Source organism: Tamandua tetradactyla, chromosome 3 (genome assembly GCF_023851605.1).
Source record: "Tamandua tetradactyla isolate mTamTet1 chromosome 3, mTamTet1.pri, whole genome shotgun sequence".
NCBI lineage: Eukaryota > Metazoa > Chordata > Mammalia > Pilosa > Myrmecophagidae > Tamandua > Tamandua tetradactyla.
The window spans coordinates 173,498,304-173,521,208 of record NC_135329.1 but is presented as its reverse complement, the minus strand read 5'-3'; the positions used below and the strand labels follow the sequence as shown (position 1 = coordinate 173,521,208).

Sequence of the window (22,905 nt, the reverse complement as noted above, 5' to 3'; positions counted from 1 at the left end):
GGTGATATTAGCACAAAATTGTGAATATAATTAATGTGACTGCATTATGCATTTGAACATAGTTAAAGGGGAAAATTTAGATATATTAATAGGATAAAAATTTAAAAACCTGTAGGACTGTACAACACAAACAGTGAACCCTAATGTAAACTCCTCACTGTAGTTAATAGTGTTACTATAATCGTATTGTTTCATCACCTGTAATGGAGATATTGTACTCATGCAAAGTGTGAATAATACGGAAAACTGTGTATGTGTGGGGAGGAATATAGGAACTCTGTGTTTTCTGTAGTACCACAATGTCACTAGTAAAAAGGAAAGATAGGTTAAATTTCAGAAAATCTGGCTTCATATAAGGCTAGTGAGATTATGGTCTGTGTTGGACTGTGGGATGGAATCACCAAGGCTGAAGGACACATGATGGTGACCTGGACTAAGAGTCCGTTCTTCCTCAGTCCTTTCATGGACTGTTCTCATGTCTGTGGAATGGTTTAAGTCATGTTAGAAGCTAATTGATCAAATAAGACCAGTTTATCCTATGAATCTGTTGAAGAGAAAGATATAATTGCCGTTATGTTCAATATGTGTCCATATTTCACCTCACTCAAGTTCTAACGGGAGAACTATTGTTTTCTATGCAGTCACGATGTCTTAAGTATTGAGGTATAGTTACCTATTTTGACCCTGCTTAATTTACTGTCAGCTCATATCTTTATATTGAGGAAGCTCACATAGATACTTCTTCAGTGTTTCCAGATTCTGGCCACTCCCAATTACCACATTAAAGACTGCAACAGATTTTTTTATTTACTCCTAACTATACCAAAGGCATTATAGTTATTCTCAATTTATTGCCAAAGACTGTTTTTAATGCAATGTTATTGATTTATATTATATATTCACATACAATATAATTCATCCAAAGTGTACAATCGGTAGTTTAAGTATCATTATATAGCTGTGCATTCATCATCACAATAGAGTTTTGAACATTTTCATTACTCCCCCCAAATTTAAAATAAGAATAAAAATAAAAATGAAAAAGGACAACCTAAACATCTCATATCCCCCATACCTCCTATTATTATTATTCTTGTCTGTATTTCTTATTTATCTGTCCATACACTGGGTAAAGGAAGTGCCAGTCACAAGGTTTTCACAATCACATGGTCACACCTTAAAAGCTATATAGTTATACAATCATCTTCAAGAATCATGGCCATTGGATTACAATTCAAAAGTATTAGGTATTTCCCTTTAGCTACTCCAATACACCAAAAACTGAAAAGGGATATCTATATACTGCATAAGAGTAGCCTCCAGAATGACCTCTCAACTCTATTTGAAATCTTTCAGCCACTGAGACTTTATTTTGTTGCATTTCTCTTCCCCCTTTTGGTCAAGAAGCCTATCTCAATCCCACGATGGAGGGCCAGGCTCATCTCTGAGAATCATGTCCCACGGTTGTCAGGGAAATTTACCCTCCTGGGAGTCATGTCGCACTTAGAGAGGAGGGCAGTGAATTCACCTGCAGCATTGGCTTAAGGAGAGAGGTGAAAGACTGTTTTAAGAACCATGCTTCCTCCAACCTCCAAGTTTATTTTAACAGATTATTGTGTTAGTGTTTTTATGCTTTTATCTTTGACCAAAGTGTTTATTTTGAGAAATAGTTATTAAACAGCATTCAGAGCATACACAATGTTCCAGTAGCATTTTAGCTACAATATTAAAGGAAACTCCTTCTAGGCTGGATGAAATTGAACACATATTTCCATGTCAAACTTCCTACCATTTTGCTTGTCTCTATTGATTTCTCTTGACATGGTTTTCTTTTATTGAGCGCCGTTCTTCTTTTTTTTTTTTCTTTCTCTCCTTTTTAAAGTCTCCTACCTATAGCTGTGTGTGCTGAGAGCAATTGTGGAAGGAAACCAACTTATATTAAACCTGCCTGGAGTCAAAATGTAATCTAACACCTGTAGTCTGCAATTTGTCATCACCTCATAGATACTTTTTTTTAATAACGTATTTCCTCATTTTGACCTTAGGATACTGTATAAACCAAAAAAAAGCAACAAAACGAAACCGTGGTCTTTAATAAGTCTTATAATGTTAGGATGTGAAATTACAGCTATAAGAGCCAACTCAAGTAACATCATTTGAAGTTAGAAATAGTCCTAAATTGTCTGCCTAGGATGATGTGTTTTGCCCATAAAAATGTCTTTGAGTGATAAAACCAAGAGGCAAATCATAACGTGTGATTTCTTCTAGACTCCTTCTCCAGGACTTTCCTAAGTGACTTGGCTCAAGTGAGGATGTGTTTAAGTGTAGGGTTCATTTTGAATTTTTATAATAAAGTGTTTATCCTTAGGGGGAAAGCAGGGCCATGTGTTGAAAGTGATTCATGTAATACCAGGGTTCTCAAAATTTGGTCTCAGGATGCCTTCTCACCCTTAAAAATTACTGAGGACCCTAATTATGTGTTACATCTAAGTCTACCATATTAGAAATTAATGCTGAGAAATCTTTAAATGTTTTTAACTAGCTCTAAAATAATTATAAATAATAAATAAGTATGCATATATATAATACATATTTTAGAAATATATTAGAAATAAATATATTTTATTATTTATTTTTACTTATAATATACATTATAAATTAATAATACATACTTCAAAAACAAAAAAAATAGTGAGAAGGATGACATTGTTTTATAGTTTTTGCAGATGTTTTTAATGTCTGACTTAATGGAAAACAACTGGATTCTTCTATTTTCTTCTGCATTCAGTCTGATGCAGTAAGTAGCTATGGTTGAAATAAATGAAGAAACTCAAGCCTCACACAGACCTGTAATTGGAAAAGGAAGGAGTATTTTAATAGCCTTTCTAGTTACTTGTGATATTCTCATTTAATACCATAGCAAAATGTGACAAATGATAGTTTTGTAAAGTGTATTTGCAAAGTATAATCTGAAACCATGTGGATGGACTTTTTCATAATTTCATACTTTGTTATGTTATAGCCCATTTGTCTACCTTGCGCTTTGAAGGATCTTGTATCTATTCATGATTTTGTATCATCACACATTGGTCATTTGGAAAATAATGGTGCACTGAGTTGTGCAGATCTTCCGAATATTAACATATTTCATTATATAATATTTAAAAATCACATTTGTTAAATCACCACCAATCTCATTAGACAAATATTTCATTGGGAAGTTTCAACCTCATGGTATCAGACATAACTTGTCTCTTACTTGTTCTTTCAAGTAAAAATGATATTTCATGACATCAGCAGCTCCAATGGTCGCACAAGTGCTCTTTCTCTGGCTTTAGTATACCATAAAAGTGCTTTATGTGTACTTCCCTTTCTGTCACACAGAATACTGAAAACATATACTCAAGGGCTGAGATTCAATATGATTAACACAATTTTAGTCCTTCATGAAGAACATCCTGAAGTGAAAATGGCATTATTTTTTTAGCGTGGGTGTGTGACAGTGAAGAATGCAATAACTACTAATGCAGTTCAGTGCCACTTCCTTGATTTATGCTAACAGGTCGGCAGTCTCCTCACCATTGCTTTGGCACCATCACAGCAAGTTCAGTCCAGTCATAAAGGCAAATAATGACATCATATTATATGAAAATGAACTTCTTATTGGGGTATCAGCCTTTCTCTAGGGGTCCATGGACCACATTTTGAGAACCACTGATACATTGTGCCATCCTAAAAGGCTGGGAAGCTGTGTGTATAGAAGGTGTTACCTTGGATAGGACTATGATGGTGAGATTCTGTTGCATGTGACAAATGTTTAAGAGGCAACTTCCATGTGCTAGTGCCATGTGAAGAACATGAATAAAAGAAATAAAAGTTATTGGCAGACTTCCCATTTATAGATCTTTAGAATTCTGAGGTGGCCCAGATACACTGATTTCTGAATTTGTGGCTGAGTTTTATAATAAGCATAGCTGATAGAAAATTGCACTATATGTTACACAACTGGTTCTTAAATCCTCTCATTTTTTGATGATAGCCAGTGTTTATTGAAACTTTGCTTATAATAAGAACTCTCATAAGTATTTAACATACATTATCTCATTTAATCCTCTTGACCCTAAAAGGAAGATTTTATGGATTAACAAATACTGTGGCTTAGAGAGAATAAGTAACTTACAGTCACGTGGTTAGAAAGCAGTTGTGGTTTTGAGGGTTAGGGACTGGATTTGAAACCCAGAACTCTGTGATACCCAAATCCCTGCTCCCAACTCCTATACTGTACCATCTTATGGGTTATTCAACATCCTAGATTTTTCTTAACACACAAGAACTAGACATATGTATAATATATATATTATATATATGTGTGTAATCTCCTTGTTCTCAAAGACCTGTAATGAGTGACAGCTGCTTTACTTTTTAAATACAGTTTTGCTGAAAAGGAATAATAGCAAGAAAAATAACAACTAGTTGGAGTGAACAATAATAATTGATCTGAAAGTAAAGAAGAAAGAATATGGAATTAATTCAGTGCAGCAGAACAAAGACTTACTGGCATGTACTATGTACCTGGCATATGGTGTGCCAGAATGTGGTTCACAGTCCAATAGGTGAGATAGATATATAATAGCTACTCTAATATTTATAATAATTTTTATCATTAATGCTAAGTTTTCCCAGCTGAGCTTTATAAGCCAAAATAAATAGTCTTAAATGCTGGTTTTTGTAAAAATCGGAATATTAAAGGGTAGAGCTTGGTCATTGAAACTGAAGATAGATACTTCAATTACATGCTATTTTATATATAGTCTATATTTTTAAATAACAGTGTTTTTTCATTCATTTATTTAACATATTCTTGTTGAGTTGTGCAAAAGGACTTTCAACCAACAAATTGTTCTTATTGCCTGTTAAATATTTTTTTTTATCTAGATATTTAGTGGAAGAATCCTGTTCTTTTTTGAATCAACTATTTTATATGCTATTGTTATAAATGGAATGAAATTAAGGGTCAATGAAATTCTAATCTTAAGCAAAGATACATGTGGACAAAAGAGTTCTTGTTCATGTTCTCATCCCTTATTGATATGCATTAACTTTTAGACCTAAAAGCAAGTCACATTTCAAGGTAAGGCTTGTCATAGACAGGCAGAGCCACCTGGGAAATTTCTGTTTTAACTTACTACCACACTCCATCAGCCACCCTATCCAGTCACCTCCTTAATAATTTCTCATTTTCTTTCTATAAAAAAGACCACAAAGTTTTGGCTTATTATGAGTTATCCAGTTCACCCCATAATGATACAGTGAATTATATACTTTACTAAACTTAATCATTCAAGATCTTGCTTCCTTCCCTGCAGGCAAGAACCATTATATTTTACACATGGCTCCCAGCTGGTTTTCATTGAGGCTTTCACAATCTATTTGAACGCTAAGTGCTTTAAGAAGAGCTGCTTTATCTCTCTTAGTCAACTTTTGCCTTAGTACTATTTTGTTCTTTTGTTTTCAGATTTTCAGTTTTAAAGGCAGTGAAACAGCATGTGTTCAAATTATTATTGTGCCCTGCAGTAAGTTTCAGGCAAGGAGGTTTCAGGTTTTATTTTGAAGTTGATGTCCCTTTGGAATATATTTCCACCTTCTTTTTCTTCATTGTGTCTTCTTGTCCATTTAGATACATATATGTTCTATACAAACCCCAGAGATATTCAGTAAATAAATGAGAAGAAATTCATTGTTTTAAAATTCTGTTTATTTGTGTCCTACCCATAACTTATTTATCTACATATGTATTTGTTAGATACGACTCCTTATTTAAAAGTTTTGCAAATTAATAGGTCCAGTTATTGTAGATACTCCATAAATATTTGGTAAGTGGATACATTTTTAATTCTTTTAATCTGAAGCTGATTGTTTTAAACAATTCTTTTCAAATATAGGAACCCCTGATAAAGAGGGCAGCATCGGTTAAATATAAATTAGCCATTTTCTTACAAATGGAAATATCAGTACATCCTTCTGATTGTTTTTATAATGTTGTTATTCAATTCAAAGGTTAAAAATACATTATGACCTGAGTTTTTCTTACTTAGTATATAAATATATGAATGTTTTCCATTCTCTGTAGTAATAGTGGCAGTTTTCAAGTCCTACCATATTTTGGCTGTGTCAGGTTATTATGTTTGCAGTTCATTGTGATAACTTTCCATCACCTTTACAACAGAACGCAATAGCCCTATGTGCTCTGGACCCTGCCACCTCTCAGTCATCATTTCTTTTCCTTTTTCTCTGTCTAGCATAGGGCTGTCCAACAATACTTTTTGTGATGGCAGAAATGTTCTATATCTGTGTTGTCAGTATGGTACTGGACATAGCCACCTGTGGCTCTTGAGCACTTGAAATGTGGTTAATGTGACTGAGGAACTGAATTTTTAAGAATTTTTCATTTTAAACAATTTAAACATAAATGTGAACAGCCACAGCTAGTGGTTGCTGTATTGGAGGGCATAGCTCTAACATGTTGGCTTTCTTGCTGTTTTCTCCATGGTCCTTGTGCTTGCTGTTTCCTTTGTCTGGAATGCTAGCTTCCATGGCTCTTTCTCACTCTCGAGACTTCTGCTTAAAGGCTGCCTTTCAGGCAGCCTTCCCTAAATCACCATATTTAAAATAATTTGCCTCTCCCTCTAGTATTCCTCCTTATGCATTTTCTGTTCAACTCATTCTATTTATTACTACCTGATATTTTATTTATGGTCTATCTCCTCCCTTCTAGGGGCCATTCAATTTACCTATATAATCCTGCTCACAAAAGGCAAGAGAACAAGAGAACATAATGTTTTTGGGCATGGGCTTTAAAATCAGACAGATAGGCTTTAGAATCCTGATTCTATTACTTACAAGCTATGAGAACTTGAACAAATTACCTTCATTCTCTGAACTCCAGTTTTTCCATCGTAAAATGGTGATACTAATACCTAACTCAAGGATTACTGTGAGAATTAAATAACATAAAACACATTTAGGGTATATAGAACAGTGTTTGGCTCATGGTAAGCATTCCATAAATGCTAATACCTATTTTATTATTATTAATGAGGTCACTTAGATATTTTACTGCTGTAAGCCCTAATTGCCATATGGAAAAATCAAGAGAAGATATTATAAAGAAAGAAGTTTTAAAATAAACCTTTCAGAAGTTCTTTGTTGAAATTATCAGAAATGTTTCTTTGACTAGATTAATTTATGTTCAATTGTGATGAAGAAAAAATCCAAACCAAAATAGAGCTAGGATGACTTGGCAGGCTTCGGTGTGCCGTGTTTAAGACCAAAAAGAATGAATAGCTATCTTAACATAATTATGTATTCTGTTATTTGGGAAAATAACGAGAAGAGAGATAATGTACCTTGGGAATACAAAAAAGGGCAACTGCTGAACCCATTTTGAAAAAGAGCAAAAGAATGAATCTAGAAAGTCTATGGTCCTAGGCAGTTTTACATAAATAGCTGAGAAGATGCTTGATTAAACATAACTTAAAATTCCCGCAAACGATAAGTGGATATTCGAAAAACTCTTTTTAGAAGAGCTTATCTCTATTCAGGTAGCAGGGTATTCTCTGTCTTAGTTGAAGTAATTGTGAATTTTGTGATGAAAAAATTATTCAGTCAGAAATATATGCCAGAATGGTCTGCTTGAAGGTTTATCCAGCAGAAATCAGTGACATGACCTCACCCTAAAGTTACTCAGTGAATTTGCATCATAAAGGGGCCAAACTCGATTCCTTCTAGCTAATTAAAAAGGAATTGAGAACATGCACAAAGAATTTTAGACAGAAAACTAAAATGTAAATAAATAGGGGGTCAGAAGCCCATCTTATGAATAAGAGGCTAAAATAGTTGACATTATTTAGTTTAGATATGAGAAAGTGAAGAAAAGTTGGTTTGACCCTGCCCTTTAGCTAGAAGAACTTTAGAAGGGAGTTTGGATTGATCTTCATGTCTTAGGGATACCGTATTATTAGCATTCATCTCTGCTCTAATTTTGCTCAGAATACCTAACACTAGATGAGAGTACTACTCTATATCAAAAAGAGTTCTGTGATTGTCATAATTACATAAGCTACTATAATTGGTGAGAGGAAATTCATGCATTTCTTCCTGCTAGAAATTGACTGAAGATGATAACTCCCTGCCTGGGATAATTTAAACATTTTGGGGAAATGAAGATAGGTGGGACAGATAACTTTGAGAATCTTTTAAACACAGATATCATGCACATTATAGTTGAAAGGAGTTCATAGCACTAGAAAAGTGGTGCTATTTGTAATACAATTTCAGCTTAGAGCTGCTCATAATGCCATTCTGTATTTTGACTGCTTTTTCCTTATCTGTTGGAAGATGCATGAGATATCACGTAACCTTTCTGAAATAAATGTTGTCATGCTGCCAAAATCACTCTAGAATATTATCTGACCAGAAGGTAGAAATTTCACCTTGTTGATAGTTTCTATGGCTGTTACTTTTCTGAGAAATACCTTCCTATTCTATGATGGACAGTATCATTATCATTGTTCCCTTGAAATTTACCCCCTGAAACTGACAGCTCCTGTGTTAATAATTTCCAATTTAGAAGATTCTTCTGAGGCGTTGCGTGGTCCCAGTGTGTTCTTGATCCAAATAGCACCTTCATCAGAAACTGTGAGGGCTGAATGAGTTAAAACATGTAAGGTTCTGAGAACTGTGCCTGGCACAGAATAAGCATTCAATAAGTGGTGTCTATTGTTGTTTCTGTATTAATGTGTGATTCTCTGTACATATGTATTATACTGCTAAGTTCTAAGGAATTAGGTAAGGAAGGGGGTGTGCTGTGTGTGAAATAGGCCAATTGGTTGGACCTACGAGAGGAGAACAAACCCTATCATGCAGAAAGATTATACTAACTTCAAAGTATAGTTTTGGAAAATCTCTTTAAATCTAACCAGTGCACAATGGAAAACCCCTAAAGAACCAATCTAATTATTCTATTAAATGGAACCGTTATGCTGACTTTTACTACAGAAGGCAAGCATAATTTAGAAAATGGGACATTTTAATTCTCTTTTGTTTTTCAATTAACGCAATTGCTCTAATAGGGGTTATTTGTGCTTGCGTATATGTTCCTTGACTGTGTGTTCCAAACCTAATTTTAGTGTCTCTCTCTCATCACAAAATGAAATCCTCACCTGTTGACTTGGAGTCTCATCTACTGCAGTGCTCAGGCTGCCCATGTTATGGCCTCAGAGCAAATCTCCTCCTGCCATCAAGGCTGACATGAGCAGCGTGGCCCACCATGCAGCTGTACTTTCCCTGCCGGGTATAATTAGGACGTGGAAGTAACTTAGCTCTCACTTTTTTGCTGATGCCAGCTTGCCACCACGGACCACATGAGTTTACTCTTAGTTGAAAATGGTAAAGAAAATGCCAAGAACATTCATTTTAATTGGTTGACATTATACGGGCTTTTAGTGCCACTGTTTTATGGTCCTGTGTTTTTAGAGTTTTTCCTGCCACCGGCAGTCAGCTTATTATTATGGATATTCTTATTTGCATTTGATTATTATTTTCTTACTATAATTTTGATTATAATTTGAAAAGTTTCAACCTTTTCTGCTTGCTTACTGTTACCTTATTTAGGTAACAATTATATTTGCCCTAATAGTTATTAAAATATATCTAAAAGACTGGTGTTTTTACATTGGTAGGGAATTATTTTTACCTTACATGCTTGCTTTGTACTGATATTCTTTAGGCGAAAGTAGGGTCATATGGGTAGTATGAAGTGGTGGTAGAAATGGTGGTGGGGATGGTGGTGCAAGTGGCTCTTTCATTCTAAGTAGTCATGTTTTCCTCTGCACTGAGCTCTGGGAAATGTTTAATTTGTTACTCTAACTTGGAAAAGATCACATAAAATGTAAGAGAATGGTAAAAGGAGAAGTGTATGTTTTTTTTTAAATTGGACTCACCATTCCAAAAGGTCTTAGGAGGATCCAAGAAGTTAGGGCCTGATCTGAGTGTAGGCAGTGTGGTCTTTGCCTTTAGAATTGCCATAATAACACTTTTTAATGGGGACCATCACAGTAGCCTTTTACTTATGTTATATTGCTGCCGATGTTGCAAGGTGTGAGCAGCTGCCAAGGTCCTTTTCAGGAATCCCCCTCTCCCAGGAAGACCTTCTCACACCTGCCTCAGGTGAGAGCGGGGCTGAGTTCTAACACTCACCCCTGTAGAGCTTTCATTTTGAATCAGCTTGAAAAACTTTATGCAAATTAATATTAGAATAGGAAATTATTCTATTCAGGGAGATGATTATGAAGACGCAGTTAGGTAGATCAAGAGTAAGCTTGCCTAACTAGGATTCCATTTTTTTTTTTTTTTTACATGGGCAGGCACCGGGAATCGAACCCGGGTCCTCAGGCATGGCAGGCAAGCACTCTTACCTGCTGAGCCACTGTGGCCCGCCCTGATTCAATTTTTTTTTAATGAGTGGAAACAAAGGCAGAGATAAAGGAGAAATTTTAATTAGTTACAACTGGAAAATTTTGCCTTAAGGATAAAATTTTTAAAATTAGAAAGTCTGTGCAAAATAGAGGATTAGTCAGTTTATGGTGATATTAAGAGAGTCCAGCTGCCTGAGTATAAAATGGTCATTTAGGATTCATAATTTAAGAGAGAAATATATCTTTAAATTAATTTGGAAATTTTTATAATTTTTAGAAACATTATTGTTTAAAGATTGGAATAAGGACTAAAAGGAAATAAAGAATAGTTGTAATTTTATAAAGATTATCTGATTTAAATACCAACTATTCCTATATAATACTGTAAGAGTACTTATGAGGCAGATTTTAATAACTATTATTTATTTGATGTTTGTGCCAAGTCAGAGGTAGGCAAACTATGGTCATGGGCCAAATCTGACTTGCAACCTGATTTTGTAAATAAAGTTTTATTGGAACTCAGCCATGCTCATTTACTTACATATTACCTATGGCTGCTTTTGAGCTACAACAACAGACTCAAATAACTGAGACAGAGACCTTATGGCTCATAGTCTAAAATATTTACTATCTGGCTCTTTACTGAAAAAGTTTGCCAACCCCTGATATAAGGCAAGCACTCTTCCTTTCATACAATATGTCATTTAATCCTTAACAACATCCCTAGAACATCAGTGTCTTCTCATCCTTCTTTTATAGATGATGAAATTGAGGCTTAAAGATGTGAATTGACTTACTCAAGAATACCCAGCTAAATAGAAGGGTCTGGACTTGACTCCTTGAGATCTGATTGTAGAGTTTCCTACTGGGTCCAGTTCCTTTGACTTTAGTCTTCAAAGATGTGACATGTCATGTTGGTTAACAGCATGGAAGACCCTGTAGCCAGGTTGCTTAAATTCGAATGATATTGGACAACAAATGACTTAACTACTTTATGCCTCAGAATATAAATGTTAGCAAATATGATGGTTGCTAACCTCTCTTGATTTGTAGATGAGATTCTTTTTTTTTTTTTGTAAGGGCAGACATTGGGACTCAAACCCAGGTCTCCGGCATGGCAGGCGAGAACTCTGCCACTGTGCCACCATTGCCCGCCTTGTAGATGAGATTCTTAACCTTGAGAAATGCTTTTATGTTTTCCAAAGACCTGAATTTACAAAAAAATATATACAAATTTACAGTATAACGCCAATGATAGACAATATATTTTAGAACGTTCAAAGGGTTGGTAGTTTTGGAGAGTAAAATTGTGAGTTGAATGTTCAGTGTTTTTTTTTATTATCATTATTATTAGGTCCTTCATAGACAACAGTCTCAGCCGGCCAAGGAGAGCTCCCCTCCCAGAGAAGAAGCACCACCCCCACCGCCTCCGACTGAAGACAGTTGTGCCAAAAAGCCCCGGTCTCGTACAAAGATCTCCTTAGAAGCCTTGGGGATCCTCCAAAGCTTTATTCATGATGTGGGCCTATACCCGGACCAGGAAGCCATCCATACTCTTTCTGCCCAGCTGGATCTCCCCAAACACACCATCATCAAGTTCTTCCAGAACCAGCGGTACCACGTGAAGCATCACGGGAAGCTCAAGGAGCACCTGGGCTCCGCTGTGGACGTGGCTGAGTATAAGGACGAGGAGCTGCTGACGGAGTCGGAGGAGAACGACAGCGAGGAAGGCTCTGAGGAGATGTACAAAGTGGAGGCTGAGGAGGAAAATGCTGACAAAAGCAAGGTGGCACCTGCCGAGATAGACCAGAGATAATGTGAACTCCTACCAGATAAAGCAATACATCGGTCCAAGGATTTTCTGTTTTAGTTTCTTAAACAAATTTTTTTTTTTTGCTTTTTAGAATTTTGTCCTTTTTTGTCTGTTTTATTTTTCTTACTCTCGTTGACATTTCTTTGTTGCACAGGATACACCTAATAGACTGAATACATTCAGTATTTCCGAATCAGACATCGCCTTGGCAAAGACACTCAAGTGTTACACTTTTACCATTGACTGGGTGATAGTAATTATAATCACAGGAGACTCTGCCATCGTTATCCTCGCACTTATGGAAGAAACATCAGGCAAGTTCCAGGATGAAAAGGCCTACAAAATAAATGAAGGAAGTTACAAGTGTGTGTGTATATGTATATGTATATATCTATATATTTACATATATATATTAAAATTGCATGGGACAGAGAACTTTACAATCTGAAAGAATAGACTGTGAAATGAGTTCTTAAAGAAAAGACTTGTTTATGTATTAAAAAAAAAAACCACTTCACAGTGAGTCGCTTTGGCTTTTTGATAAACTGCGGCCTGCTCTCAGGGTGGGGTGACTATCTTTGAATTCCTATTTATTTTCCATGTTTGTCCCTGATTTTTCTTTTTCTTTTTGTTTTTAAATTCTATGGCTTCCTATCTGGCAGCTTTATGAGTAATTTTTGAGGTATGTATTTAACAAAGTAAATCAACACTGCCAAAAAAAAAAAAAAAAGAAGGAAGAAAGAAAGAAAGAGAGAGAGAAAGAGAAAGAAAGAAGAAAGTAAAGTGAAAAAAAATCAGGGCACCTTTAAATGATACAAGTCAAATTACTCTTAAAGACACAATGCACACTTAAAATGACACTATATGTTCCGTTATTCAACTTGTCATTACTGTAGTGAACAGATGCATTTCTGTGTAATTCCAAAAGAGTGAAACTGAAATTGAATGCAGAGAAAACTTGTCCATTAGTGCAGTCTTGATAAAATGACATTTTGATGTTGGACATATGGAATTCATAGTATGAGCCACATTTTGTTGTGAAATTTATTTACCTGCTCGTGGCTTCAGACCTTAAAGATGAATAAGCCTGCTCATTTAAAAGTTTATTGTTGCTGTTTTGTTTGGTTTGGTTCATTTTGTTTATTTTAATAAAAAATAGTTCAGTGTAATGTGTAAGTTAGAAGTTGCTGCCCAGTTAGAGACTCCCTCTCAAATAAATCTCCATCCTTCCCTGCCCCTCAAGATGTTTCTCATTTCTGTTTCACTTTGGTCTTCCTCCGCTTTGTACACATTCCATCCATGTAACCAAACGGTTTCAGTCCCTGATCTCACAGGCCTCCATCCCTTTCCCCCAGTGCAGCAGCCCTAACAAGAACCTGTTTTTGAATCATTGTGCAGCTCCAGGCAAGTCAGCAAAGCGATTGCAGTGGAATCACCTACTCATCATAAACAGAAACATTTCCCCGTTACCAACATAGCAATTACCTTACGTAAAGCAGAACTAATGCCGACTGGCTGTTCAGTAGAACGAGCATTAAAACTGCAATCTACTATCGTTTTCCAAACCTTTTCCAGTTTCCTGTCAAACACCAGTAGCATTATTTTCCACCTCTACTTAAAGTAATTGCGAGAGGAGACCTCACCTTCAGGACTGGCCTAGTGAACCTAATCCATGCTTCAACATGGCCATCCAACAGTCCTGCCTGACTGGATTTTTTTGAGTTGTGGTCTCATGCAACCTTGTCAAAGACCTCATGCAATATCACTTTGAAAGTTATTTTCTGTTTACTACACAAACATTGTAATATAACTGTTAATACTATTTATATATTTGAAAGGTATAAAAGGTAGGAGTTTAAAAAAAAAACCTCTATGTGTAGATATTAACTCAGAACTTACAATATACAGGGAGAAGACATGTTGCAATACAAGCTAATTCTAGCTGCTCAGTAACCTCTGGAGTTTTTAAAGGGACATTTTCCTGTACTTTTTCAAATAATGATGTTTAAAAAATTATCTCGACAAGAGCGTCATATACCTTTGCAAAAGGATGGTTGTTTGCAGTTAAGCCTGGGCCCATCCTTCCTTTTTCTGTAGGATGCAGCAGCTTTAATCAGAACGCCCATGGTTGCTGCCGCTTCCTGATCTCCGAGTTACTCTTTCCAAATTGTCTTCTTACGCTGTTGCTGAAAGTCACTCTGTACATGTAATGGAAACTGATTTTGCCAAGCTCTTACAAGGTGGTTCATCAATCGATGGCATCGCATTTGGTATCTTTTACACTTCAACCAAAAATTTATTAGGTATTTTTCAATGCTAAGTCTTGCCTTTTATTTTTTAATTTCACTGCCAAGTTTGCAGTGGTTTTAAGTGAATCTGTGGGCATTTTAGCCTGTGGTCTTGCCAGATCTTTGCGAATTACAATGCATATATGTCTATTTATTCAATATCTGTCATATAATATCTATTTGGAAGAAGAAACTTTCTCTTGTAGTGCCTCTTGACAAAGCACAATTTCCCGCCTTTTTTTGTGTGTGAAATGAAAAAACAAATTGTGTTTTATTGCAGTATCAACAATGTGAATAAGGATTAACATATTGTAAATGTTCTTTTTTCCATGTAAATCAACTATCTTTGTTATCACTAAGTGATACTTAATTTTTAACTTATGTGCATTGTTAGGCTGTTAGAATTTTTTGGTTGTTAAAATAAAATGCATTCAATAAATATGACTTCGTTTGTCAAGTATTTTACTGGGCATGGCTTTTTTCCTGTTGAAATTTTCATATAGAGTGAGACCTGACGATTCTAAGGAAAATCCGAGCCCTTATTTTAGAAACAAGACAGTGGTACCAGCAGTTACAGATGTTTGAGTTCTGTATGGTGCATGGATTTAATTGCACATGTGAACCTATGTGTGTCTCTGTGTGTAAATAAACACAGGCACGCACACATCCCAGAGCTGGCAACTTGAAGAGACATTTTTCCAATCGCTTCGTAGTATACAAACAAAACTCTCAAATGTATAAAGATATATTTATGTGCTTGCTTTATTTTTCTAGTGAATATTTTCTGTTTATAATTAGAAAACCACAAATGACTGCGTGTCAGGGAACTTTTGGAGCACATATGTCCATGGTTAATGGACATAATAAAAGTCTTTTATATTTAGAGCTGGGGGACCATAATGTGTGCATAGAGGAATGCCGGAAGGATTGATGTATCTGAGAAATGTGTGAAAATGACTTTTTAGAAAGTGCTTACAATGGAAAAAATTGCTCAAAAGACTAAAATTAATAAGGAAGGAGCAAGTGCTTAGCTTTGAAACTGGCAAAGAGAAAGTAAATTAAAATGTGACTTTGTTTTCGTTTGATATTGTAAATTGTCTTTACTGTTTTTTATTTTTAGTTTTCTGCATTTGGTTGACATAAAGATGTAACTTTTCTTTCTTTCCTTTCTCAGTTTACTTGCTTTTTTTTCCATGATAGTTAACAGCCCATAGACTATGTAGATATGTTTATGGGCAATTTGTGAAAACTGGGAGTTTGCAGAAAAACAGCCACAAAGTATAGAGCTCTTTTCAAAGGTTTTGAAAGAGCAACTTAGAGGCTCAGCACAGGTTGAAATGCATTACTTATGCAGATGCACATGTTTTCTGGGTTGATATAAAGATACAGAAGGAAATCATTTATGAGAAAATCTGACTTTTAGCACGTCTCTTGTGTGTGCATGAGGTTGTTTTCAGGAATCAAACTGCACCAGAGGTAACAAACTCAAAAGTGAGAGACTGTGCCACAGATGAGCAGGCTTCTGCCTAGAAGATGACCTCTGTCATCTATTCTTCTATTTTCAAGAAAGCAAAGTCAAGTCATTTTATGGCATCTCAAAGCTATCACTTTTTTGGTTAAGTTTTACCTTTTTTTGAGATACTTTTCTTTACACTATTTATTTGCCTTTCCAAAGAATTGTACAACATGATTTCAAAATCTGAACATTTTTTTTAAATGTAATCATGGCATATTCATACAGTAAACACATTTATTAAGCATGTATTCTATAGCTAGTAATTTGCTAGGAACTGAGGTGTCAAAAAAAGTGTGATTCTAGCTCTCTCAGAGAGCTTATAACTGATTGGAAAGACACAATATAATTCCAGAAAAAGTGAGATAGCCATACAAGGATTGTCTCCAGACAGATTTATTTAGTGGGTGGTATAGACAAGTCTATGAATTTGCAGGAGGACGTAATAATTGCTTGTAAGCTGGAATGCTCTTGGAAGGTATATGATTTAGGATGTTTTAGCTGCATAGAACAGAAAGTAGGGAAGGAGGGAGGGAGCAAGGAAGGAGAAATAAGAAAACAGTAAGAAAGAAAGAAAGAAAACAATCCATAGCAATGATCCAAACAAGGAAGGAGTTTCTCACATAAAAGAAGTTCTGAGGTCAGCTGACTTCATGATGTCAGACTCTCATACTCCTTCAGCTCACAGCAACACTTCTCCCTGGGTTGTTCTTCCTTCTGTTCTGAGATTATTGTTAGAGCTTTTGTCATGACATCCACCTTCCAGGCACCAAAATGGAAAAAGGAGTGAGAATGGTATACTCCATTTCTTTTATGGAGACTTCCTGAAATCCTACACTTGAATGAAAGGGAAACTGGTAAATATTTTTCTTCCTTAATTCCAGAGAGAATAAATATTTGGTAGGCAACTCACAAGCTTTGCCACAGACGGTGTATCAAGAAGGACAATGAAAATAATAGATAAAAGGGTAAGTGTAAAAGAGGACTGCCCTTCTGCTATTTTCAGTACCTAGTATCTCTTCTTTTTTCCCACCCTGAGTTCTTTTCATGGCTAACTTCAAGGATTAGTCCAAGCGTCACTTCTTGCAGAAAGCCTTTCCTTTTTTTTTTTTTTTTGTCTCAGGAAGCCTTTCTTGATCTGCTCCTCCAAGCTGGTTAATCAATCCTTTCATGCTCACAGAGCATAACATGGCATTCCACCATCACAAGATTTGTGCCAGGGTTGTGGTTGTTGTCTTCATTATCTATGCCATGAACCCTTGAGATCTGAAGCTGTCTCAGTCCTGGGGTTACCCAACATGTAAGAAAGCAGTTAGCAAGGAGTCAGTACTCAAAAACATGCTTTCAGAGTGGTTGTTTAATATGTGGGGAAAAAAACAAACAAACAAAAACCCAAATGATTCAAAGACAAGGAATCAGAAAAGTAGAAGCATATTGTAGGGCAGTTAGCAGGCTGACGATGATTCAAGAGTAGCAGGAGAAAGGAAATGGAACCCTGCACATGTTCATTATCCCTTTATACCCTCAAAAGCACTTCTTCCAGGCATTGTTTATCTTCAATTACTAGGGGAAGGAGACTCTGCCTGACTCCATGTGTTCTTTTTCACAGGTCTAGTCAATCATTCAGGACACACACTTTAAGGTTCGGCTTAATCTTTCATGATTTCTAAAGTTTTCCAAATAGTGAAAATTGAGAAACTGATAAAAATGATGGCAAGAGGATAAAACATTTAGCTAGAACTTAAGGATGTTCAACCCCATTTGTTCCTAATTTCTCACATTGTTCTTAATGTACTTGTGAAATAAAGCACAAAAAGTTTAATTAATCCTAAATAATCCCCTTCTAAGACAATTCTAGTTCACAGATAATTATTATTTTCTCCTTTAAATTCTTAGCACTTGTACCAACCATTGAACAAATAAAACAGTGTTTGGAGACAGCCATTGTGTGGCTTTTTAACATCTCCTGGGTTTCTGTTGTGGCCTTTGGTGGCATAATTTGGGAGAGGTGTGAATTAAAAAAAAGCCCTGGTCTTCAAAGGGAGTTTGAAACACTTGAGTGTTCCAAATGGAGGCTCTACCATCTCCCAGTTGTGTAGTATTGGGTAAATTATATCTTCGAGCCTAATTTTCCTCATCTATAAACTAGAAATAATAAATACCTGCCCAGCAACTCTCACAGGGTTATGGAGAATTCAATGGTGTGAAGAGGTTTTGAATGCTGTAAAGCGTAGGTAAATATCATGTGGTTGTCAGGGGGATAATCACTTCAGAAGTTGCCAGAAAGTGATCCAACATTCATTCTCATAAATTTTATTTATTCATTTTTAGGAATTGTAATGACAATGAAGCAACATTTAAGCTGTTTAAAAGTTGTTGCAGATATATTTAATTAAGGTTAGTGGTACGATGGTCAACTCAATCTATTCAACAAATATAATTAATGAACACCAATTGAGGCCTTGATTTTTTTTTAACAAGGCAAAGAACTTTATTAATCCTTGTTTTCAAACTTTACTCCCAGTCTTCTTCAGCTTAACTAGCTGCAAAGAATGAAATTGCGTATAAGTAACAACTGAAGAGTCACAGTGTCCAAGCGACTTGAGCTGAAAAATCTTAGGGATCTAGATTTTATTAGATCCACGGTAATAGTTTTAAAAAGCAGTCATAATAGGGCAGTGTAATGGTGGCTCAGTGTCAGAATTCTCACTTGCCACACTGGAGACCTGGGTTCAATTCCTGGAGCCTGCCCATGACAAAAAAAAAAAAAAAGCATTCATAATAGAAATAGCAGCTTCAAGTTTATCTTCTTCAGAAACTGACTCAATTCAGTTTGCCTCATTCTAGGAAGCCTCATCAAAATTCTCCATAAGATTCGGAACTTGATCCTCCTCCTTACCAGTAGCAAGTGGTGCTTTTCCATCCACAGATTGTTTGGGCACAGCTTCAGTCTCCTTAAAGTAGGCAAAACATCTGAGCCAAGCATTTCTGTCAGCTGCCCAGTCTCAGCATGGCCCAGAAGCTAAACGTGTTCACTGCCAGAGATGCCTGAACTTCAGGGTAGATTAAAGTGGGTCACTGTTCCTCGGTTTGTAAACATATTAACCCTTCACACCAGAGATATTATTCACCCCTAAATTTCCTTAAGGAGAACTAAAGTTCTTAATCAACTGCTACAGCTGTTCTGTAAATGACCATCTTTTTTCTGTGGTGGAAATAAGGCTGGGTGAGGGACTGGGGTTGGGGCTCAGGGGGTCTCAGGTAGACCAGCCGAGACCAGGTACCCACAAGCAGGGATGCAGGATGGCAGCTTGTAGCCTTGATTTTTAATGCAGAATCAAGACAGCTCTGAATACATTTAAATGGATTAGTATATAAGATTTTTTATTTCTGTAACTCCAGAGGATACCAGTTCAACCTTAATTTATGTCTGAAATGCTTATCATTAAAGAGTGAGAATTCACGAAGTGGGCACATTTTCTTTACTTCCATATGCCACTCATCATTCCAAAGTGAGTGGAGAAGGATAAGTTCTAATAGACTTCATCAGAGGGAATTAAGAAATATGTGGGCAACAGCTCAGCAGGGAAGTGTGGGGTGGGGCTGTACGAACCACAGTGGGAAGGTGGGACGTGTTGGCCATGCACAGGATGGGGGTGGGGGGCAGGTGGGGGTGCGGTGAGCAGCGGGAGGTGAACAGAACCCTATGAGGACAGGTGAAAAGATGTTTTCCCTGGATCCATCTATCCAAAATTCACATATTAGGTCAGAGACAAGAATGAAGAATGAAAGGTGCAACAAGGGACAGGTGATTTGGAAACCCCAGTTTTTGTTGTTATTGTTGTCTTTTACCACAATGCAAATTCAATATTTTAGAAAATAGTTGAGCCAGGATTCCAAAGTCAGGTCTGTCTTAGGCCAAAATATGCATTTTTTACCTCATTATCATGCCACTTCCCTTTTTATGTCCTTGAATGCACTAGAAAGGCTGAATAAACAAAGCATCAATTTATTGGCCAGCATATTTTGTATGAGGTGACCTTCTGACATCTCTTACCACACTTTTTTTTCTTGTCCCAGTATGATGTTTCTGATGGAGTTGGTTGTGAAGGGAAAACCTAGTTTTAAAATAAATCCCATGCTCTGCTAGTAGAATTGATCCAGAAAAATTGAGAAATAGTTTCTCTTGTGACTTTCACAAGTCTTAAAATCTTACCTTCACATATGGAGAAATTACAAAAATATTCTATCAGCACTATAGTAAATAGTGCAGAACAATGATTGATGAAAGAGATAGCAATAATTTATTCATTATCCATTAGAAAGCAAAATTCCATTTTAACACAAGATCAGCTCCTGCCTCGGGACCTTTGCTCTTCTAGCACAGAGTAAGGGAGTCCTGGCAGATTCATTCGAAGGGAGTCCTGGGAGATTCAGTAGCAACTTTGGGTTGAGCAGTCCAAAGAAAACCATCTTTAGGGAAGAGATAAAGAGAAAATTATTGATACCTTAATCTATCTCAAGTTGATTGTGAGAAGGCAATGAGCTGTCTCAGTACCCAGTTCTCACTAATTTTGCAACTTGATTAAGTTATTTTGCAGAGTCCTGGTTTCCTCATCCATACAATGGGGCTCATAAGTCTTGTATTTCAGAATTGTTGTAATATAAACAATAATTTCTTCCTTTCTTTCCTCCTTCCTTCCTAGGGAGAAAAAAATGTTATAGATGACTTAAAAGTAGTTCTGATGAGTTTTAGAGCAGGATTAAGTCTGATATGTTTTATTTTTTACACAATGAAACATCTGTGCCTAACGGGTTACTATGCTGTGTTTTCTTCTTTTGTCACTCCTTTTCTGCCTTTCTTCTATTGTCTCTTCTATTACAGTTTCTTTCCTATCTTCCCTTCTTTCCTCTCTTTCCCGTTTCCTGTCAAGAGCTATAATACAGTTTTCTGGAGTTTCAAAATTAGATATTTAAACACTACTAACACATACTCTCTTGGTTTTCTCTACCTCATTCCTGTTTATTTGCAGTCTGCTTCGCTGATGCTTCTCTTCCCTTACCCCTTAATGTTCAGGGTGCCCCAGGGCTCCTGCCTGGCTCCTCTTTTTCCTGAATCTACACTCCTTCCTTAGGCTCTCATCCAGTATTATAGCTTTAAATACATCAATACACCAACATCACTCCAGTTTCTATCTCCAGCCCAAACATTTTCCTAACCTCCAAACCACCGCATTCCATTGGCCATGCCACACCTCCATTCAGATGGCAAACAACATATTCCAAAATGACTTCCATCTCTTTCCCAACCTTGTTCCACTCTGCTGATGGAAACTCCAACCTTCCAGTTGTTCAAACCTCAAGTCTTGAACAGACCCCTTACTTTTTCTCTATAACACATGACTTTAAGTCTGTCAGGAAAGTCCTGATAGCTGTACCTTCAAAATCCACTCACAACCTTGCAGCCTCTCACTATTGATGTTGCTGAAATCCTGCTCAGAGCTACCATAGTCTCTCACCTGGATTGTGGCAATGGCTTCTAACTGGTCTCCTGCTTCACTCTGTTGCCCCTTTAGGACTAAACCAAAGTACTTACAATGGCTAGAAGGCCCTAGATGACCTGACCAACTTTCCTGCCACTCTACCCTTGTCTACTCCCCTCCAGCTACATTGGCCTCCCAGCTGTTCCTGGAATACACAAGATCCACTCCTGCCTTGGGACCTTTCCTCTTCTAGCTATTTTCTCTGCCAGGAAAGCTCTTCCTCTAAATAGCCACATGGCTTGCTCCCTCAATTCCTTCCAGGCTGCCCCACCTGAGTCTCAATGAGAACTACTCTGACCATCTTATTTAAAATTGAAAACTGTCTCCACCCTTGCACTCTGGATCCTCTTTATCCTGCTTTAGTATTTTTTATCATTGCTTCTAACAAACTGTATAATTTACTTGATTTCCGTGTTTTTTGTTTGTTTGTTGGTTTATCGTCAACACTCCCACCCAATGAAAACACCAGGAGGCCACAAAGCCTTATTTTTAACCAACGAGTATTTGCTGAATGGGGAACACTTCATTGCAGTATTAATTTGGTTGCATGTTGAATTTTTCCCAATGTCAACAAGAATTAAGGATTTAAATTGCCTTATAGAGATGAATTTCATCTGAACATTTCTCTAATGCATAACTAAGGCATCTGAAGTATGAATCCCTTGGCCTCAAGAACCTTCAACCCTGATGTTTTTAAGCCCACATTTGTTTAGTTCATAGTCTAAGATTCTATACTGTCTTAGAAGATAGGATCACTGAGCCACAGATTTTGTTGTCTAGTATATCTTCTTATTCAAAGAAGAAACCCCTTTTTAAGAATCTGTGGCTGGAGGCCATGTAGTCTTTATTTCTCCATGACTAAGAGCTAAGATGTTGGAACCTAGCCATTCCATCTTGGTCAGCTCTAATTATTATAAACCTCTGCTTTGCCTTAACTATAAGGGAATTATACTGATTGCATGTAAGATTTCCAGTAACCACCTCACACATTTGTGCTCACATTGAATTTAACCTCTAAATCCTTCAAGTTTTTGGTCTTCTATTAATCATGTCTGGTAGCAACAAAGAGAGCTAATGCCATTCCAGACTATATGTATAAAGATATATGGTTTAGATCAAGGGAGGTGATCCTCCTATGCTCTCACATATGAATCAACTCACAGTTTTGTTTTGAGTCCTGGATGACATGTTTTGGAAAGATGTTGATAATTTCAAGTATATTTAGAGAACAGAGGGTAACCAGGATGTGAAGGACCTAGGGAGCTTATCTTAT

The 22,905-nt window shown here is 36.5% G+C and overlaps 1 protein-coding gene across 7 annotated transcripts in view; it reads left to right on the top strand.

The window, feature by feature from the left end:
* The window catches only part of SATB2 (SATB homeobox 2), a 276,598-nt gene extending 261,598 nt beyond the window's left edge, over nt 1-15,000 (top strand). For all 7 annotated transcript variants that reach the window (XM_077154588.1, XM_077154587.1, XM_077154583.1 and 4 more), the window contains one exon: nt 11,830-15,000. In XM_077154588.1, the coding sequence (XP_077010703.1) occupies nt 11,830-12,291 (462 nt within the window). In that variant the 3' untranslated portion in view covers nt 12,292-15,000. The remainder of the gene's footprint in view (nt 1-11,829) is intronic.
* Nucleotides 15,001-22,905: the final 7,905 nt, after the last annotated feature.